This window comes from Taudactylus pleione, unplaced genomic scaffold (genome assembly GCF_031769625.1).
Source record: "Taudactylus pleione unplaced genomic scaffold, aTauple2 ptg000212l, whole genome shotgun sequence".
NCBI lineage: Eukaryota > Metazoa > Chordata > Amphibia > Anura > Myobatrachidae > Taudactylus > Taudactylus pleione.
This window is the reverse complement of record NW_028284614.1, coordinates 10,687,643-10,706,946: the sequence shown is the minus strand read 5'-3', so window position 1 is coordinate 10,706,946 and position 19,304 is coordinate 10,687,643. Positions and strand designations below refer to the sequence as shown.

The following is a 19,304-nucleotide window of genomic DNA, read 5'->3' as shown; positions in this document are numbered from 1 at the left end:
CGGCACAAGCGCCCGGAAGCGATAGAATTGAAATAGGGACAGCGAGTCAGCAATCTCATTACATACACCTGGTACGTGCCTTGCCCTGAATCTAATATTAAACTTCAAGCAGCGCAAATCTAAATGCCGGAGCAAGCGCAAAACAAAAGGTGAAGACGAACGCTGGTTGTTGATGGCGTGAACCACACCCAAATTGTCGCACCAAAATACCACATGACAGTTGCTCAGTCGCACGGACCAAAGTTCAACCGTTACCACAATTGGGAAAAGTTCCAGCAGCAACAAGTTGTCCGTCAAACCCTCTTCGCGCCAATCTATCGGCCACGGAGCCGCACACCATTCCCCATTGAAATAGGCCCCAAAACCGGACGATCCGGCCGCATCTGTAAAAAGTTGCAACATGCTGTTCGCCAAAGGAGGTGAAGGCCAAATGCGTTCGCCATTAAAGTGTATCAAAAACCTGTTCCACATACGGAGATCCTCCTTTATCTCTGCCGACAGGCGAACGCAGTGATGCGGCCGAACCGCCCCAGCTGTTGCCCTCTCCATTATCCTGCAAATCACTCTACCCACGGGAATATTACGGCAAGCAAAATTGAAAGAACCGAGAAGAGACTGAACTCTACGCAACCTTACCGAGTGCACTTCTAATCAGACTGCAATAAGTTCACGCAATTTCTCAACCTTATCACTCGGCAGTCTACAACATCCCGCCACCGTGTCTATCTCGATTCCCAAATAATATAAGCAAACAGCCGGACCCTCTGTCTTCTCATGAGCAACGGGGACACCTAAAACTCTAAATAAGGACTGCGCAGAAAAAAGGTCAGAGCAAACGTCACTTTCTCCTGGACCAATGAAGAGAAAATCATCCAAATAGTGCGCTATGCCCGTTTTTCCTGTCCCGGCATGTAGACACCACTGAAGAAAGGAGCTGAATTTCTCAAAATAGGCACAGGAAACTGCGCAGCCCATAGGCAAACATTTATCTACAAAATAACCCGAATCTAACCTAAACCCCATAAATTTCATAGCTTCAGGATGCATTGGCAATAAGCGGAACGCTGCTTCTATATCTAATTTTGCCAACAAAGCGCCATGCCCAAAACTACGTACTAAATTCAAGGTGTCGTCAAACGTTGGTAAACGACCCTACGACAACTCTCAGGTATGGTATCATACCTGAGAGTTGACAGAACCGCCCTGTGGATACGAGATATGTTGTATCAAATGAAACTTGCCCGGCACTTTCTTAGGAACCACGCCCACCGGAGAAATACAGAGATTTTGCAAAGGAGGACAAGGAAAAGGACCTTCCATCTTCCCCAGCATAACCTCCACATGCACTTTATCCCTCAATTCCCCGGGAAAATCCCTGGCAGAGCGTAAGTTCTGCGACGCCCTAACTACCAATGGCCTGTCTATGGGTAAACGAAAACCTTCTGAAAAACCTTCAAAAAGAAACAATGCATCCTCTCTACACAGGTATAATTGCAACCATCTAAGAAGAGAATCCAAACGGACTGGAGAACTAGCCTTAACCAGTACCCTTGTGTCCCTCGGCACGGTCCTGTGAAACGCCTCCTGCCCCACATCGACAGTCCTTGGCCGGATGTTCACCCCCGCAGAGACGACAGGAGTGGCGAAAGCGACAGCCTGACCCCCTAGTACACTTGGAGTCGTTATAGGCGAAACATTTTCCTCTCCCCCCTCCTGTCGTCCCTTGCCTGTTGGCAGCATAGCTTTTCCGAGGAGGCACACCGTCCAAGGGAGGCCGACGTTGTTGTGAAACCTCTAACCACACTTCCACATCTTTCACCCCGAAAGGAATAACTAAAGCACCGTCATGTTTTTTTCTAAATTGCGAATCATATGCGCGCCATGCCAAGTTACGAGACCGGACGAACATGTCAAGCACTAAAAATAGGTACCTGAGAATGTTAATGTGCTCCTGCGCCCTGGTCTCCAAATAACATGTCGCAAATATGAGCATGCCTTTCAACCAAGTATTAAAGCTGCAAAAAGCATCTTCCCCAATGCCTCCCGATTTTTTTTAGCCTGCGCCAAGCCTTTTTTCATATCATCTGTGAGTGAGAAAAGGTCTACAAATTTACCCTTATGAATCTTGCCTTTAACACTTTTCCGTAAGCCTCGTAGAACCGCAGTATTCGCGCAGTGGACTGTATCTGCCCCTGCCTCCTGCGCTTTAGACCCTGTCTCATCATTCTTCCTAGCATCGCTACCTGACTTTTTCGCTAGTCGCCGCGCAACCATTCTAGCAATCTTTCGGGGGCGAGCAGGGGAACCAGAAGAGTGAGATGAAGAAGAAGAAGAAGAATCAGAAGAAGACATCTGAGTTTCATACTCACCGGAACCAGATGGCAGCGGACCTGCCTCGCCAGACTTCTCCCTTGACGATGCCAAAGCTTCGGATACCGGTGTCGATTCATCCTGTCCCGGAGCAGGCAACGAATGAACCACCGACACCTCACCACTGCGACCATCCGATACTTCTAAACCTGGAACTAAGGAAGACGTGTGAGCCACCGCGGACACAGGCCTGGAAACCTCTGACGGGAGAAGCGGCGTGGTGGCAGCCATAGGAGGAGGAGTGGGTGGTGGCCGTGGAAGAGGCGACAAACTGGGCAGGGGCACAGAAGTGGCCGCTGGGCCAATGTAAGTGCTGAGAGATGAATCTGGGGGTAAAGGCGGGGGTGCAACCGGGGCAGGTGGGTAAACTTGCCAAGCCGGCAGGTAAGGGTACTGGAATTGTGCTTGGTGAAAAGCAGGAGGGTATGCGGAGGGAAATCCGCAAAGTGGGAAGAATAAAAGGGTGCAGGAGGGACGACAGCAGAAGAGGTAAAAATCAGAGGAGCTACACCTGAGCTCCAAGATGTCTGACCCCAAGAAGGGCCTGCCATGGAAAGGGGGGCTAGCGCATTAAAGGAGGATGCCTGGCTGCCGGCTGGAGTGCACCATGGGGGTTGAATTGAAGCCGGAACCATGTGCCCAAAAGATACCCCAGCGATTGGAGTAGTGTGCAATGCTGGAGAGCTTCAACGCGGAGCCAAACCCCCCGAATGCTGCGTAAAAGTGCCTGGAAAATAGGGAGACCCGGCACCTAAAGTGGCCGCTTGCGGCAAGATGGCCGCCGGACCCGCCGCATGGGCCAGGCCGACGGTACCACTGGGGATCAAAGAAGCGGGGGAGGGTGTAACAGAGGTAGACATAACACCCCCCGATCCAGCATAAGGCTAGGAAGGGGCTGCCGTCATGTAACCCCCGCTAACGGAGATGGGCGGAGCAGCTAAATAAGCCGCGCGCATGGCCCCAGCGTTGGTGAGTGCGCCGATGGGAGCCGCATTGAAAACAGGAATGCCGGGGGACCCAATAAGTGCAGGCGGAGCTGCGCTATGCGGCAATGCCGGGGTGAGTGACCGGGGCTGGGCAGCAGCGGAGCGATCGACCGGGGATACCAAGGCCGCGCCGCTTCCTGCAGTGCTGATGCTGGGAAGTGACGGGAACCAGCTGGGCCGGTTGAGAGGACGCCCGGGGAGGGAGCGCACACAGTCGTGGGAGCGGACCCAGCAGCAGCAGCTGGGGAGCCGCCGGGAGCTAAGACGGAGCCGCCCGGGGACAAATTATAAGAAGTGGATGGAGAGGTGGGTGGTGACACGCGGGCGGGAGCCAAGCGCAGGTGACAAGAAAATTCAGCCAGCCGGCGTGGTGGGGGAGCATCGCGACGGGGACGAGACATAATGTATGAAATAAGGTGGTTGATTGAAATGAATGACAGAAGGAATATGCAAAAGGTGATACTCAGCCTCTACGAAATTCCACTGCAAAAGAGGCTGAGCTGCCTTCCTACTCTGCCTTATATACCCTTCATTTAACTCCTCCTATCCCTCTTCCCATAGGATCAAATAACCAGCTGACACACACCATTTACCCAGCAACAAGGCTGTCATAAAACAATCACCCAGCAGAAAACCATCAATCTTACCTATCCTCAATCCTATACAGATTTCGTCTTCCATTATCATATTTCACCCACACAACTATTTTCTGCATGAGTGCTGTGTGGGGCATTTTCTGCACCTAGTCTGCAAGGTATCTGGTCGTCTGGTCGACATTAAAAGAGTTCGACATACAGAAGGCCGACGCATTCCGAATGTTGACAGTGAGAAGGTCGACGTGGTCATTACTGTAGGTCAGGCCACTAATATTTTAATATGCATTCAATAATACACACAAATACACATTCAAATGGTCGACAGTTGACATGCCGACACAACAATGTCGGCATGTTTTTTTTTTTTTTTTAAAGGTTAGGTTTAGGCTACATTAATTTTTAAACAAAATTTCAAAATTTTGTGTCAACGTTTTAAATGATGCCCTTTTGAATGTGTCGACCATTTAACCATGCCAACCGAAATACATGTCTACATATTAGTGGTTGACCTAATGACCATGTCGACCATCTGATGCCAACTTTCTGCATGTCAAATTGCAAACTGTTGACTAGTCATACCACACCTGTCTGCATGTAGCAAGCACAAATCCCTTTCCCTCCAATCAGAAACCTCTCTCTATAAATATGCACATGGGTGCAAAAAAATATGCCATGATGACATCACAAAACAACCTTTATACTAGGATACTAGGAAAGCCACAGTCTAGAAGCGTTGCAGATAGTTACAGTCAGCCATACATTTTGCAGAAACTCAGCAGAACAAAATGGCCCCCACCGGTGTAGCTGGAGAGAGACAATGAGAAGCATAGCTAGTTATGGGCCTGATTCAGACCCACTCGCGAGCGGCTGTCCGCTCGCAAGTGGGTCGATGTTATGCACTGAGCATGCGCACGACGGAGGGAGCTCCGTCGTGCGCATGCGCCAGACGCGACGAGCGAAGGAAAGTCCTTCGCTCGTTGTGTCCGATCAAAGGGGGCGTGCTGTCAATGTTGATTGACAGCACGCCCCCTTTGGTGGGCGTGCCGGGGCGTGCCTCCCTGACGGGGGCGTTCCCACGGGAACGCCTCCCGTCAGAAGCCGGCCCACTGACATCACTAGTGATGTCAGTGGGAGTGATTTTGGCTCTGATAGAGCCAAAATCACTCCGGAGCTTATGGTTGAAAACCTCAACCGCAGGCTCCGGCTCGCAATTTCGATGGTCGCGATGGTCTCGACCATCGCGGCCATCACAAAGCACGCTCGTATAGCCTGTGGGTGGTGACCCACAGCTATACGAGCGTCCAGGAGGACGCTCCATGAAAATGGAGCCCGGCCCTCATTCAGAGCGTGCGCTCTGCTCAGAGCGTACGGCTCTGAATGAGGGCCCATGTTCTGTGTTGCCAAAACGAAACAGACACAACTGTAATTAATATTTCAGAAATTAAGACTTTGGTTTCATGTATTCATTTCATAGCAGATTCACAATGGTAATAATAATTATATTGGCTCTATTATTTAATATAGTTTTGTCCTAATCTCTCCTCGTCTAATGGTGTTTAATGTGCTCTCTCTTAGGAAGTCTCCCATACGAGTATAAGATAGTCATTGCCGGTAATCACGAGTTGACCTTTGACCACGAGTTCATGGCGGACTTAATTAAACAAGATTTCTACTATTTTCCGTCCGTGTCTAAACTGAAGCCGGAGAATTATGAAAATGTGCAATCTCTGCTGACAAACTGCATCTATCTCCAGGATTCCGAAGTTACCGTCCGAGGATTCCGGATATACGGCTCCCCGTGGTAAGGCAAACTTATTAAAAAAAAAACAGCGAAATCCAGCGTATAACATACTGGCAATTTTCATCCTGTAACAATGTTGGTGTACAGAGAGAGGACAGGCTCCCTGATGCTTTACTCATTCTCGTGGCATAATGTACCGCTTAATAAAAATGTTAAATCCAATACTTGGGCAATACGTGAGCGCACCTACTGTATGATCATGTTTATTTATTCCATGAATATTTTATTACCAGCAACGGTGAAATAGTCTCACCGTCCTAATGTGATGAAAAACAGAATATATCACAGAAAGCGGCTTTCCTTGTCACACCGTTGTATCATCAGCACAGTGAGAGGAGACCAGGAGCTATGTACTAAGCAAGTCACTGTCACCTCTTGTAGGGGATATCGTAAACATCAAGATTTATGACACCTGCCATTTTCTTGTTACTGACTTAAATATTAAAGGGGGTATCTAATTAGTAGCGAACAGCGATTATCCCAGTTTTTCTGAGATGTTTTTGTTCTCCCTATCCTATTACGGACCTATGTGTTTTCGCCTTTGCGGTGGCAAAAAATACGCAATTTTCGTGGATATTTTCTCGGGACACATCAAGTCTCAGAAAAAAAACACAATGAGTGCTTAGGGGCTAATTGAATAGCCTCGGGGAATCCATTAGCGCCCGAACGATGTTCGGGGCTAATTGGATACCGCCCTAAGTGGAAAAACATTTAATTACTTTTTATATTTTAAGCACCCCTGTGGGGCACATACTGTAGGGAAATTACTGGATTGGTTACACTGTCTCTATTATCCTCCACCAAATATCTTTTAACTCTCAAAGCTTATTTGGCCAACAATCAGTAAAGGTTCTTAATTCTTATAACAGTTCTGGTTGGACCGAAACAAAAAACATGTTGGTAATGTTATAATAACTAAAAAACAGTTATAACTTGGCTGTCCGGGTTCCTTTCAAAATTATGGCAGCCTTAAAGTGGGCACACACTAGACAATTCGACGCTCGATCCGGCGGATCAGGCCGAACATATTGGGCCTGATTCAGACCCACTCGCGAGCGGCTGTCCGCTCGCAAGTGGGTCGATGTTATGCACTGAGCATGCGCACGACGGAGGGAGCTCCGTCGTGCGCATGCGCCAGACGCGACGAGCGAAGGAAAGTCCTTCGCTCGTTGTGTCCGATCAAAGGGGGCGTGCTGTCAATGTTGATTGACAGCACGCCCCCTTTGGTGGGCGTGCCGGGGGCGTGCCTCCCTGACGGGGGCGTTCCCACGGGAACGCCTCCCGTCAGAAGCCGGCCCACTGACATCACTAGTGATGTCAGTGGGAGTGATTTTGGCTCTGATAGAGCCAAAATCACTCCGGAGCTTGCGGTTGAAAACCTCAACCGCAGGCTCCGGCTCGCAATTTCGATGGTCGCGATGGTCTCGACCATCGCGGCCATCACAAAGCACGCTCGTATAGCCTGTGGGTGGTGACCCACAGCTATACGAGCGTCCAGGAGGACGCTCCATGAAAATGGAGCCCGGCCCTCATTCAGAGCGTGCGCTCTGCTCAGAGCGTACGGCTCTGAATGAGGGCCATTGTCCACATCGGCAAGTGTGTATGAGCGACCATGTGCGAGGTAGTTCATCGCATGGACAGATCGAGCATATAGGCTGGTCACTTTGTCAATTTGATGAACGAGCCGGTCCCAGCTTGTGGATGCGGCTGGTGAACGACAAATCGTGCGGTCGCTCACCAGATTGTGCGGTGTCAGACGACCGCACGATATGTCGTTCGTCGCATCCTTGGTCGGCTGGGTATCCAGCTCTAGGCATCAAAAACTCCGGACATCTTAATAGCCACACATATTAGCAGAGGGGCAAAATAGTGGCAGGCAGGGGATCAGGATGAACCAAATACAGGTATCTGGTCACTCTACAATGGTTTTGAACAGTTTGAGAGTGATTGCGATGATGAGCCAATATTCCCCATATTCTGCACATTTTGTCCTCGCTGAAAGCTCTCTAGGGTACCCACGTAGGGAATGCTAATAATTTATGGACTTTTAGCTGCATCAGTCAAAGAGCAAATGTGCCTCTGGGAAATAGGAGTACCCAAGTCTTTAACACGCTCTCCCCCATTGTGCAAGAATGGATACCCCAATCTCTTCATTGTTCTTGTCTAATGTAGGGTACACACTTGAACAAGAAATCCTTAGATCCGCTGATCCCCCCGACCGATTTAACGACTTGGCAAGGTTATGCACAAATGACCTTGCCCATACACACTTGCCAATTGGCCGCCTAAAGGACCAGCTGTGATGCCATTAGCGCTCGCATCCTGTGGCACATGGCTTGGTCAGTCCGTGGTGTGTACACACAAGCAGATGTTAAAGATATATCTTTAACCTTTCAGTTGCACATCATAAGAAAAGTATATTTGTAAGCGCACTAGTGCACGGATGTAACACACCCTCCGATGATTCTTTAGATCTTAGGGCCTGATTCAGACCCGTTCGCAAGCGCTATGCGCCTGCAAGCGGGTCAATTGTTAGGCAGTGCGCACGCACGGCGTGCGCGAGCCCCGGAACGAGCGAGAAATCACTCGCTCCGGGGCTCGCATCCAAAAGGGGCGGCTGTCGATGTTGATCGACAGCTCGCCCCGTTTGGTAGGCAGGACGGGGGGGGGGGTGGCTTGCCAAACGGAGGCGTTCCCGAAGGAACGCCTGCCGTTTGGGGGCGGCCCCACTGACATCACGAGTGATGTCAGTGGTGGGCTTCCCGCTCTATTAGAGCCAGAAGCTCTCTGGGGCTTGCGGGAACGAGACCCTACCACAAGGGTCTCGTCGCAAGCCCGATGGTCGCGACTATCGCGACCATCACCTGGCCGCTCGCAAAAGCTGTGGTTGGTCACCCGCAGCTATGCGAGCGGCCAGGAGGCCGGATTTTAAAAAACATGCTATCATACCACTACACGTGAGATGGGGTACGAATCCACCCTTTTCATATAAAGATACCCATATGTGATTTAACATCAACAATAAAATGTGAGTTGGGGTACGCCTTTCAAAAAAACGGCCTCTTCTAAAATATTATTGTAACCATATGGGAGAATTTTGTTCACAATTAAATTACGGCATCTGATTAGAAGGATTGAACAAAGATACCTTGATGTGTTCTCATCTATAAGTGGGAGAAGTGAGTTTGGTACGCTATCCCTCCCTAATATTCCCTGATAACTAAACATGTTTCACTATATATATATATATATATATATATATATATATATATATATATGACTGTGGATTTTGAGATACACGTAGAAGATAACAGACTTCAGTAAACTTGACCTACGATAAAGAGAATATCATCTACATCCAAGGGATGTACCACTGTCATACATTATCTTTTTTAGCGCCGTAGATTTTGTCTATTCCAATTCTGTATTTTTTTGTTGTTGTTTAGAATCATGGTGAGATTCTTGTAGGAATTTGGATAGAATTTGTGGCAGCTTGTTTATGCGCCTTAAATAGTTATCGCCTCGTCTGTTTTTTTCTATTAAAAAAACATGCGGCCGCCCTGATTCAAAGCGAGCGCACGCTTTTTGCGTGCAGCTCTGAATCAGGGCCTTAAATCAAGCAGAATTTTAGGAGCAAAATGGAAATTTTTAGATTAATGAAGGCGAGGTTTTCAAATAAGTTATACGTTGTAGAAGCACCTTTGCACATATTCCAGAAAATCCCCCAAAAAATCCAGATCCTCTTTCTACAAGGGTATTTCTAAAGGCCAGAAAGTGGGAGTGTCGGGTGGGCGTATGTACACAGATCCTCCCACTTTATCAGGTGCTTGATCTGCTATTTGTTGTAGTGTCTAATGGAGATGGAATAATCCCTAGCAGGCCAATCATCGAGTGAGAGGTTCTATTGAATCAGTTATCAGCTGCCCATCTAGGAGGAGCACCCAACTTGATGCTTAGAGGCTCTGGGAGACCGATGGTGGCCCTAATCTGCTTTGCAGACTCATGGCCGTTCTACATTTTCACATGAACGATTTAACAGCTTTAAGAACCTTTCTAAAGCCAGGAGGTATGGGAACTGACAGCTAGCACAACAATTATAGAAAGTCACCCGTATCTCTGCCTGCCCATGGGCCCAGCTCAGTTGTTACAATGGGACCTGGACTGTATGGTATGCAGTCGGGAGGCCGGCGGACCTAATCTCGACAGCCGGCTTCCTGGCTGTCATATGCCGGGAGCCCGACGCCTGGCATCCCGGTCGCAGGGACGCCGAGCGCGGATAGCCGCGCAGGGGGGGGGAGTTAAGTTTAGGGTTCCCGGGGGGGACTTAGGGTTAGGATTGGGGGAGGGTGGGGGTTAGTGTTAGGCACCCTCGGGGGGGATTAGGGTTAGGCACTGGGGGGGAAGGTTAGGGTTAGGCACCCCTGAGGGAGGGTTAGGGTTAAGGGGTAAAAATAGGTTAGTATATACTAGGGGTGAGCGGGTTCGGATTTCTGAAATCCGAACCCCCCCGAGCCCCCCCGATCCGAGGCCGATCCGAGTCAGGCTCGACTTTTCCCGCCTGACTCGGATCTGAAATCGAGGCAAAACGTCATCATCCCGCCTTCCGGGTCTCGCGGGTTTTGGATCCTATATAAGGTACCCGCGTCGGCGCCATTTTCTCACTCGGCTGTGGACAGTGAAGAGGGAGGGTGGAAGTTAGGGCTGGCTGGGCTGTGTAGTGTAGTGTAGTGTAGTGCTGCTGTTGTCCACTACTTCAAAGTCCATAGGGGCTGGCTGTGTTGTGCTGTGCTGCTGTTGTTAATAGGGGCTGTGTCCACTACTTCAAAGTCCATAGGGGCTGGCTGGACTGTGTTGTGCAGTCAGTTGTCCATAGGGGCTGTGTCCACTCCAAAGTCCTGTGCAGTGTCCCAGTCCTAAAGGGGTGCTGTAGTGTTGTCCAGGGGGTGCTCTGTCCGTCAGGGGTGCTCCCCCCAAGTGCTAAAAAAAATATATTTTTTCTGTGTTTGTGAATTGTGTGCGCAGTAGCCGCACGTGCATCAACAAAGTAGTGCCAAGCGTGCGCCTGTGTCATAAGTAAAGGGCCGGCTGGCTTGACCGTTAAAGGGTGCTGTAACCCCCAAAGTACACTCCAAACCAAATAAAAAAATATTTTCTGTGTTTGTGAATTGTGTGCGCAGTAGCCGCACGTGCATCAACAAAGTAGTGCCAAGCGTGCGCCTGTGTCATAAGTAAAGGGCCAGCTGGCTTGACCGTTAAAGGGTGCTGTAACCCCCAAAGTACACTCCAGTCCAAACCAAATAAAAAAATATTTTCTGTGTTTGTGAATTGTGTGCGCAGTAGCCGCACGTGCATCAACAAAGTAGTGCCAAGCGGGCGCCTGTGTCATAAGTAAAGGGCCGGCTGGCTTGACCGTTAAAGGGTGCTGTAACCCCCAAAGTACACTCCAAACCAAATAAAAAAATATTTTCTGTGTTTGTGAATTGTGTGCGCAGTAGCCACACGTGCATCAACAAAGTAGTGCCAAGCATGCGCCTGTGTCATAAGTAAAGGGCCGGCTGGCTTGACCGTTAAAGGGTGCTGTAACCCCCAAAGTACACTCCAAACCAAATAAAAAAATATTTTCTGTGTTTGTGAATTGTGTGCGCAGTAGCCGCACGTGCATCAACAAAGGAGCAGCGCCAAGCGTGCGCCTGTGTCCCATAAGTAAAGGGCCGGCTGGCTCATTTCTTAAAGGGTGGTGTAACCCACAAAGTGCACTACTCTCCAGCAAAAATAAAAAAAAAATTTCTGTGTTTGTGTGCGCCTTAGCCGCACGTATATATCAAATCGATATAACATAAATGGAGGACCAAACTTTCTCCGATAAAAATAAAATAGAGAAAGATCAAGAACCACTTCCTCCTAGTGCTGAAGCTGCTCCCACTAGTCATGACATAGACGATAACATGCCATCAACGTCGTCTGCCAAGGCCGATGCCCAATGTCATAGTAGAAGCCACATACAATCCCAAATGACAAAGTTCAGGAAAATGACCTTAAAAAAAACATTTAAATCATCTGAAGAGAAACGTAAACTTGCCAATATGCCATTTATGACACGGAGTGGCAAGGAACGGCTAAGGTCTTTCCCTATGACTAGTGTGTGTCATACTAGTATGACTAGTATGTTCATGACTAGTGGTTCAGCTTCACGATGGAAGCCCTCCTCCCGCTAAAAAAATCAAACGAGTTAAGCTGGCAAAAGCACAGCAAAGACCTGTGCGTTCTAAGAAGATATCACAAATCTCCAAGGAGAGTCCAAGTGTGGTGGTGGTTGCGATGCCTGACCTTCCCAGCACTGGACAGGAAGAGGTGGCTCTTTCCACCATTTGCACGCCCCCTGCAAGTGCTGAAAGGAGCACCCACAGTCCACTTGCTGATATGCAAATTGAAGATGTCTCTGTTGAAGTACAACAGGATGAGGATACTGGTGTAGCTGGTGCTGAGGAGGAAGTTGGCGAGGAGGATTCTGATGGTGATGTGGTTTGTTTAAATCAGGCTCCGGGGGAGACAGTTGTTGTCCGTGGGATGAAAAAGCCCATCACGGTCATGCCTGGGCAGAAGACCAAACATTCCACCTCTTTGGTCTGGCAATATTTCTATCCAAATCCGGACAACAACTGTCTTGCCATATGTACCATATGTAAAGGTGGAATAAGTAGGGGTAGGGACGTTAACCACCTAGGAACATCCTCCCTTATACGGCACCTGCAGCGCATAATAAGTTACTGTCAAGTTCAGAAACTTTGGCTAAGACCGTAAGCAGTCCAGGGACACCTAAATCCCGTTGTCCTGTTGTATCCAAGCGCCTGCAAACCACACTGTCAACTCCCTCCTCGTCAATTTCCTCCTTAGTCAGGATCGGAAGTAGTCCTGCAGGCCATGTCACTGGCATGACTGACTCTCCTATCCCGGATTCCTCCGGAGGATCCTGCATTGCTACGCCTCCTGCTGCCGCTGCTCCTGTTGCTGCTGCTGGGAGTCGTTCATCATCCCAGAGAGGAAGTAGGAACACCACTACTTTTACTAAACAATTGACCCTCCAACAGTCCTTTAAGTACGACAGCAGTCATCCTGAAGCAAAACGTATAACTGAGGCCTTGACTGCTATGTTGGTGTTAGATGTGCGTCCGGTATCCGCCATTAGTGCAGTGGATTTAGACAATTGATGGAGGTAGTGTGTCCCCGGTTCCAAATCCCGTCTAGATTCCACTTCACTAGGCAGGCGATACCGAAACTGTACAGAAACGTCAACAAAAGTGTCCTCAGTGTCCTGAAAAATGCCGTTGTACCCAATGTCCACTTAACCACGGACATGTGGACAAGTGGAACAGGGCAGACTAAGGACTATATGACTGTGACAGCCCACTGGGTAGATGTATCACCTTACGCAGCAACAGCAGCAGCGTCACCAGTAGCAGCATCTCAGAAACGCCAGCTCATTCCAAGGCAGGCTACGCTGTGTATCACCGGTTTCAGTAAGAGGCACACCGCCGACAACCTCTTAGAGAAACTGAGGGAAATCATCGCCCAGTGGCTTACCCCACTTAGACTCTCCTGGGGATTTGTGATATCTGACAACGCCACCAATATTGTGCGGGCATTACATCTGGGCAAATTCCAGCACGTCCCATGTTTTGCTCACACAATAAACTTGGTGGTGCAGAATTTTCTGAAAAGCGACAGGGACGTGCAGGAGACGCTTTGGGTGGCCCAAAAAATTTCTGCCCACTTTCGCCATTCAGCGACTGCGTGCCGAAGACTGGAGCGCCAGCAAACACTCTTGAACCTGCCCCGCCATCATCTGAAGCAAGAGGTTGTGACGTGGTGGAACTCAACCCTCTATATGCTTCAGAGGATGGAGGAGCAGCAAAAGGCCATTCAAGCCTATACATCCACCTATGACATAGGCAAAGGAGGGGGTATGCACCTGACTCAAGCACAGTGGAGAATGATTTCCGTATTGTGCAAGGTTCTCCAGCCCTTCGAACTTGCCACACGTGAAGTCAGTTCAGACACTGCCAGCTTGAGTCAGGTCATTCCCCTCATCAGGCTTTTGCAGAAGCAGCTGGAGAAAGTGAAGAAGGAGCTAAGACAGAGCGATTCCGCTCGGCATGTGGGACTTGTGGATGAAGCCCTTCTTTCGCTTTGCCAGGATTCCAGGGTGGTCAATCTGTTGAAATCAGACCACGACATTTTGGCCACCGTGCTCGATCCTAGGTTTAAAGCCTATGTGGTGTCTCTCTTTCCGGCCGACACAAGCCTGCAGAGGTGCAAAGACCTGCTGGTGAAAACACTGTCAGCTGAAGCGGAACGTGACACGTCAACAGCTCCTTCTTCATTTTCTCCCGCAACTGGGGCTGCCAGGAAAAAACTTAGGTATCCTAAGCAACCCGCTGGCGGTGATGCAGGGCAGGCAGGACCAAGTTTGGACATCTGGTCCGGACTGAAGGACCTGGCAACAATTTTTGACATGTCTACTGTCACTGCATATGATACTGTCACCATTGACAGAATGGTGGAGGATTACATCGGTGACAGCATCCAAGTAGGCATGTCAGACAGTCCGTACCTGTACTGGCAAGAAAAAGAGGCAATTTGGAGGCCCCTGTACAAACTGGCTCTATTTTACCTGAGTTGCCCCCCCTCCAGTGTGTACTCCGAAAGAGTGTTTAGTGCAGCCGGGAACCTTGTCAGCGAAAGGCGTAGGAGGTTGCTTCCACAAAATGTGGAGAAGATGATGTTCATAAAAATGAATTATCAACTCTTCCAGGGAGACCAGCCTCCAGAACGTACAGAGGGACCTGTGGTGGTGGATTCCAGCGGGGACGAGTTAATACTCTGTGAGGATGAGGATGTACACAACACTGAAGAGGGTGAGGAATCGGTGTATGAGGATGAGGACGACATCTTGCCTCCGTAGAGCCAGTTTGTGCAGGGACAGATTAATTGCCAGCTTGTTTTGTGGGGGCCCAAACGAACCAATCAATTCAGCCACAGTCGTGTGGCAGACCCTGGCGCTGAAATGATTGCTTTGTTAAAGTGTGCATGTCCTGTTTATACAACATAAGGGTGGGTGGGTGGGAGGGCCCAAGGACAATTCCATCTTGCACCTCTTTTTTTTCTTTGAATTATGTACTGTTTGGGTCCTAGTTTTTCAAACTGCCATCCTGTCTGCCACTGCAGTGTCACTCCTAGATGGGCCACGTGTTTGTGCCGCCCACTCATGTCGCTTAGCATAGTCATCCATCTACCTCGGTGCAACCTTTTGGACATAAAAACACTATTGTGAGGTGTGAGGTGTTCAGAATAGACTGGAAATGAGTGGAAATTAAGGTTTTTGAGGTTAATAATAGCATAGGAGCAGAAAAATCAACACATTCTGTGATTTTAGCTGTTTTTATGCTTTTTTAAAAAAAAAATACAGATCCAAAACACAAAACCCAGAACCCAAAACACCGAAGGGTGGTTTTGGCAAAACCAATCCAGATCCAAAACACGAAGAAAGATCCAGATCCAAAACCAAAACACAAAACACGAAAAGTGGCCGGTGCACACCCCTAGTATATACTTACCTTAGGACGATCGGGATTTCCTCCTCTGCCGGGATGCCGCTGTTGGTATTCCAACCGCCGGGCATGGGTCCGGCGGTAAATCATACCGATTCCGACTGTATAGCTATGCTGCTAAAAAAATAAATTTGTTGCCGCTAATTCTACTAAGGAATTGTAAACACTACATACTGATATTCCCAGAAAGCCTATGATGTTCCCATTTAATGATCTGCAACTAAGGAGGTGGCCTGGCAAGTATCACTCCCATCTAGTGTTGCTAATATGAAAACCAACTAGCAGGAGCGTGGGGGGGGTCTCATGTTGGGGTGTGAATGTCAATAGCAGCAGTGTGGATGCCCACTCACCTGCATCCAAATGCTCCATCTGCAGCAGGCAGACAACGGTGACCTGTGAGGATCCTGGGACAACCAAAGCTGGCAGGGGTGGGTTTCTCCAGAATTGCTGGGGTGGGAAAAAGTTATTACTGAACTAGAATTTTTAATTTTCTTTAATTATCAGTGGAGAATCTTAAGTAATTCTGCTGGCATCCGTAGACTCTCCCATACGCACAGTGCTACAAGGCCAGCAGCGAGCCGTCCCCATCTCCCTCAATGTGAGGTCCCCTAAATCATCTCAGGGTACTCGCAAGCCGCAATGCAACTGCTTCACTTGCCCTAAATCATTGTTTTTATTGCTATCTCGTCACCTACCAAAGAGATAATGATTTATGCTCATTATGACAGCAGTCTGGCTTCTCCGTGCTGCGTAAAGTAAAATTTGTATTAGGCAGACAAATGACAAGAACAGAATACAAGAGGGGGGCCTGTCCAGACAAGCCGGCCGCTATGTATTCTAAGTACAGGGAACAGGCAAACCACCTGTTGTGCTAGTTTAATAAAGGAAGGATTCAGTTATCTGGAAGGAAATTGTTTTCCAGATTACTTACTGTCACAGGGAGCCTGCCCCTGCAGCGGTTGTTACAATAATCCTGGCAGCGGTTTGAGAATATTGCATAGAAATATGCAAATTCACATTATTTTGCCCTGGTAAGGAGAACCACGTACCTAAACGTACAGAACCTTACGGCTGTACTGTATGAGCAGGGCAGGTCTGTGACTCACTGCGTCCCCCGGCAAAGCGACATATAGATTTGTATGCGGATGTGAGGCAATTGAAGTTTCTGATTGGAACGGCAGCTGTCGACTTCCTGCAAGTCCCTGTAGGGTTGCATTACAGTAGATGTGTCACAGCACAGTGTACAAGAGGGATCAACTTTCTGGTGACTCTTTGGGCGGAATTCAATTGATTTCGCGGCCCGCATCCCCCGTCTAAAGTGACAGGAGATCGCGGGCCGCTATTCAATTGTGCCAGCGTTTCACGCTGATCGCACCCAAATTGGTCGGGTTTAGCCACGTAAAACGGCTAACCCCCGACCAAAGTGCTGGGCGCGATCGTGAAAAGTGCCGTTTGGGAGCCCAAACAGGACACTTTTCGCCGATTTCAGCCCGCACCCCTCTGTGGCTGCGAGCTGAAATAGAGCGCTAGCAGCTGATCGCACCCGACAGGAGCAACAATAGAATAGCTCCGTCGGGTGCGAAGGGGGGGATAATCAATTGAATTCCGCCCTTTGATTCAGAGGGCAAAACTTACTAAGCGGCAGTTTGATGGCGGTTTCTATTCTATTCTAAACCCCAGCAGTTTGGTGGCGGGTACTATAAACCTCCCATCGTCTGAGGATTGACCCGCGAGTTAATCAGTGACAATAAAACATAATCAATTGAAATAAAGACACAGAGACTTGTATTTGGCAGAATTGTTAGCTATTTTATTTAAATAATGAATTAGTTACTAAAATTAATTAAATGAATTTAAATATGGTGGCAAAGAAAGAACGGCTAACAACAGCCCGAGCCTAACACTATAAACACTCTAACCACAACACATACACTCAAGCCTTCTACCTTGACTACCCACCCGATAAGGCGATGATGCTGCCCCCGGCGGGGTGGTCCAGCAGACTTTAACAGTCAACGAAGGTGAGCCAAACAGAGTAAACCAATATTCACAGTGCTAATAAGTAACCTGCCGTTCTTTCCCGCCTAAAATAGCCAACGAAGAAATCACCAAACATAACTCAAAGAGAGCACATAACGTAAAATTTAGGGAGGGAGGGTGGGAAGACAGGAACAAAAGAGGCTGACTCCGCCTCCAACAATCTCTGATATCCCTGCTAAAACCTACAATCCTAAGAACCCATAGGCCCTAATTATCACATGATTCCCCACACTGGTCCGCCCCCAGCCTAGGAGGTTTAACCCCCTCCACTCCTATACAGTCATTTTGTTTATTTTCTGTTCTAAACTCCAGGGGTTTGGTGGCGGTTTTGCAGCAGTTTCTAACTGACAGCCCTGTTCTATTCTATTCTAAAATGTGTTTTGCTGTGGTTTGTCGGCGGTTTTGCTATCTGCAGATTTACTAAGGCCAAAACCGCTGCAAAACTGCCATCAAAACACATTTTAGGGGGCGTGGCCTAGCTGTCAGGCAGATCGGACGTGTTCCTGCACTGCTCCCGGGACAGTCCCTCTAATATACAGACCCCGTTGATTCTGAGGGTCCTCTGCCCCTACCTGGTCCCTTGTGGGTCTGCTCTCCTTCCGTCCGAGCTCCGTGGGCGGAATTGTCTCTCCGGAGACCCCGCGGCCTACCTCACCTCCGGAAGCCGCGGGCTAAATTTTGGTCTCATCATCGCCGTGAGTTCTCACCGCTCTTCAGGCCTGCTCAGCCTTGCCGGGACCCCAGGCGAGACTCCACATACCCTCCTGGGCCCCGGTGGAGGCGTCTGCGCTTGTTGCCGCGAATCGCGGGAGGCGGCCATCTTTAGCCCTCCCTTCTCCCATAGAGGTCTCTGGATAAGGCAAGGAGTGGAGGGGGAGTGCATCCGAGGGTTGACCAGGCTGTCCTACTGTCCTGCCTGTGTCTCTGACCAGCCTGCTTTGCCCTATACTGGCTCCTGATGTTACTGGCCTGCCTCTTACAGGGATAAGGCAAATAAGACACTCATTATTATCTTTCCTTGGAGGAGCTTTCTTCTGTGTAAGATCTGTGTCCTCCCTGCACCCAGTGGACACTAAGCCTTCAAATGCATGTCCTGACAGCCTTAGCCATGATATAAATATAAGGCACTGAGGGGAAAGTGTAATATGACACCCATTTTCTGCTATGCCTAGTTATCCATCCTTTCCTTACTACGTTAATTTGCTCTGATATGTTCCCTCATGGGGAGACGCAGTATTGCTAAACGCCCTGCTGCCACTCCAGTTAAGCCTCCACCTAACACTGCGTTCCATACTCTATTTGGCGTTTCCACACCAGCGACTGGTACTCCTCCAGGACCTACCTCTCCACATATGGCTTCAGGGAGCTCTGATGGAGGCTCTACCCCGCAGTCTCATCACCCCATCTTACTCCACCTGTTCCTGCTAATTCGTCCGATATTGGGGAGATTCTGCAACATATACGGTCCTTGCCGTCTCGACAGGATATTCAACAGGATCTACAATTATTGGAACAAAGAATTCAGGAAATAGTCCAGACTCACATCTCCTCCATCCGTTCGGACCTCACTCACGTAGCAGAGAGAGTGGTTTCCTTGGAAGATCATGTGGATTCTGTCGATACCCAGCTTGGCGACTGCAACGCTTTGCTCTCTCGTCACTCTCGTATATTGTTGGAAATGCAGAGTAGACTGGATGATGTTGACAACAGGGGTAGACGTAACAATTTGCGGATCTGTGGGGTCCCCGAAGATATTACCCAGTCGGGAATTGAAGATGCTCTCACTAAAATATTTAATGAACTTCTGCATGTTGACCCGGATACTAGGATCCAATTTGACCGAGCTCATAGGGCTTTGCGCCCTAAGGGTATGCCCTCTGAAAAACCCAGAGACATTATATGT

The 19,304-nt window shown here is 48.9% G+C and overlaps 1 protein-coding gene and 1 pseudogene across 1 annotated transcript in view; one reads left to right on the top strand and one right to left on the bottom strand.

Annotated features, from left to right (window-relative positions):
• The window catches only part of MPPED1 (metallophosphoesterase domain containing 1), a 113,949-nt gene that overhangs the window by 57,609 nt on the left and 37,036 nt on the right, over nucleotides 1-19,304 (top strand). The window contains exon 4 of the mRNA XM_088478380.1: nucleotides 5,528-5,753. Coding sequence (XP_088334506.1) covers nucleotides 5,528-5,753 — 226 coding nt within the window. The remainder of the gene's footprint in view (nucleotides 1-5,527; nucleotides 5,754-19,304) is intronic.
• LOC148517749 (uncharacterized) lies at nucleotides 1,538-2,601 on the bottom strand (annotated as a pseudogene).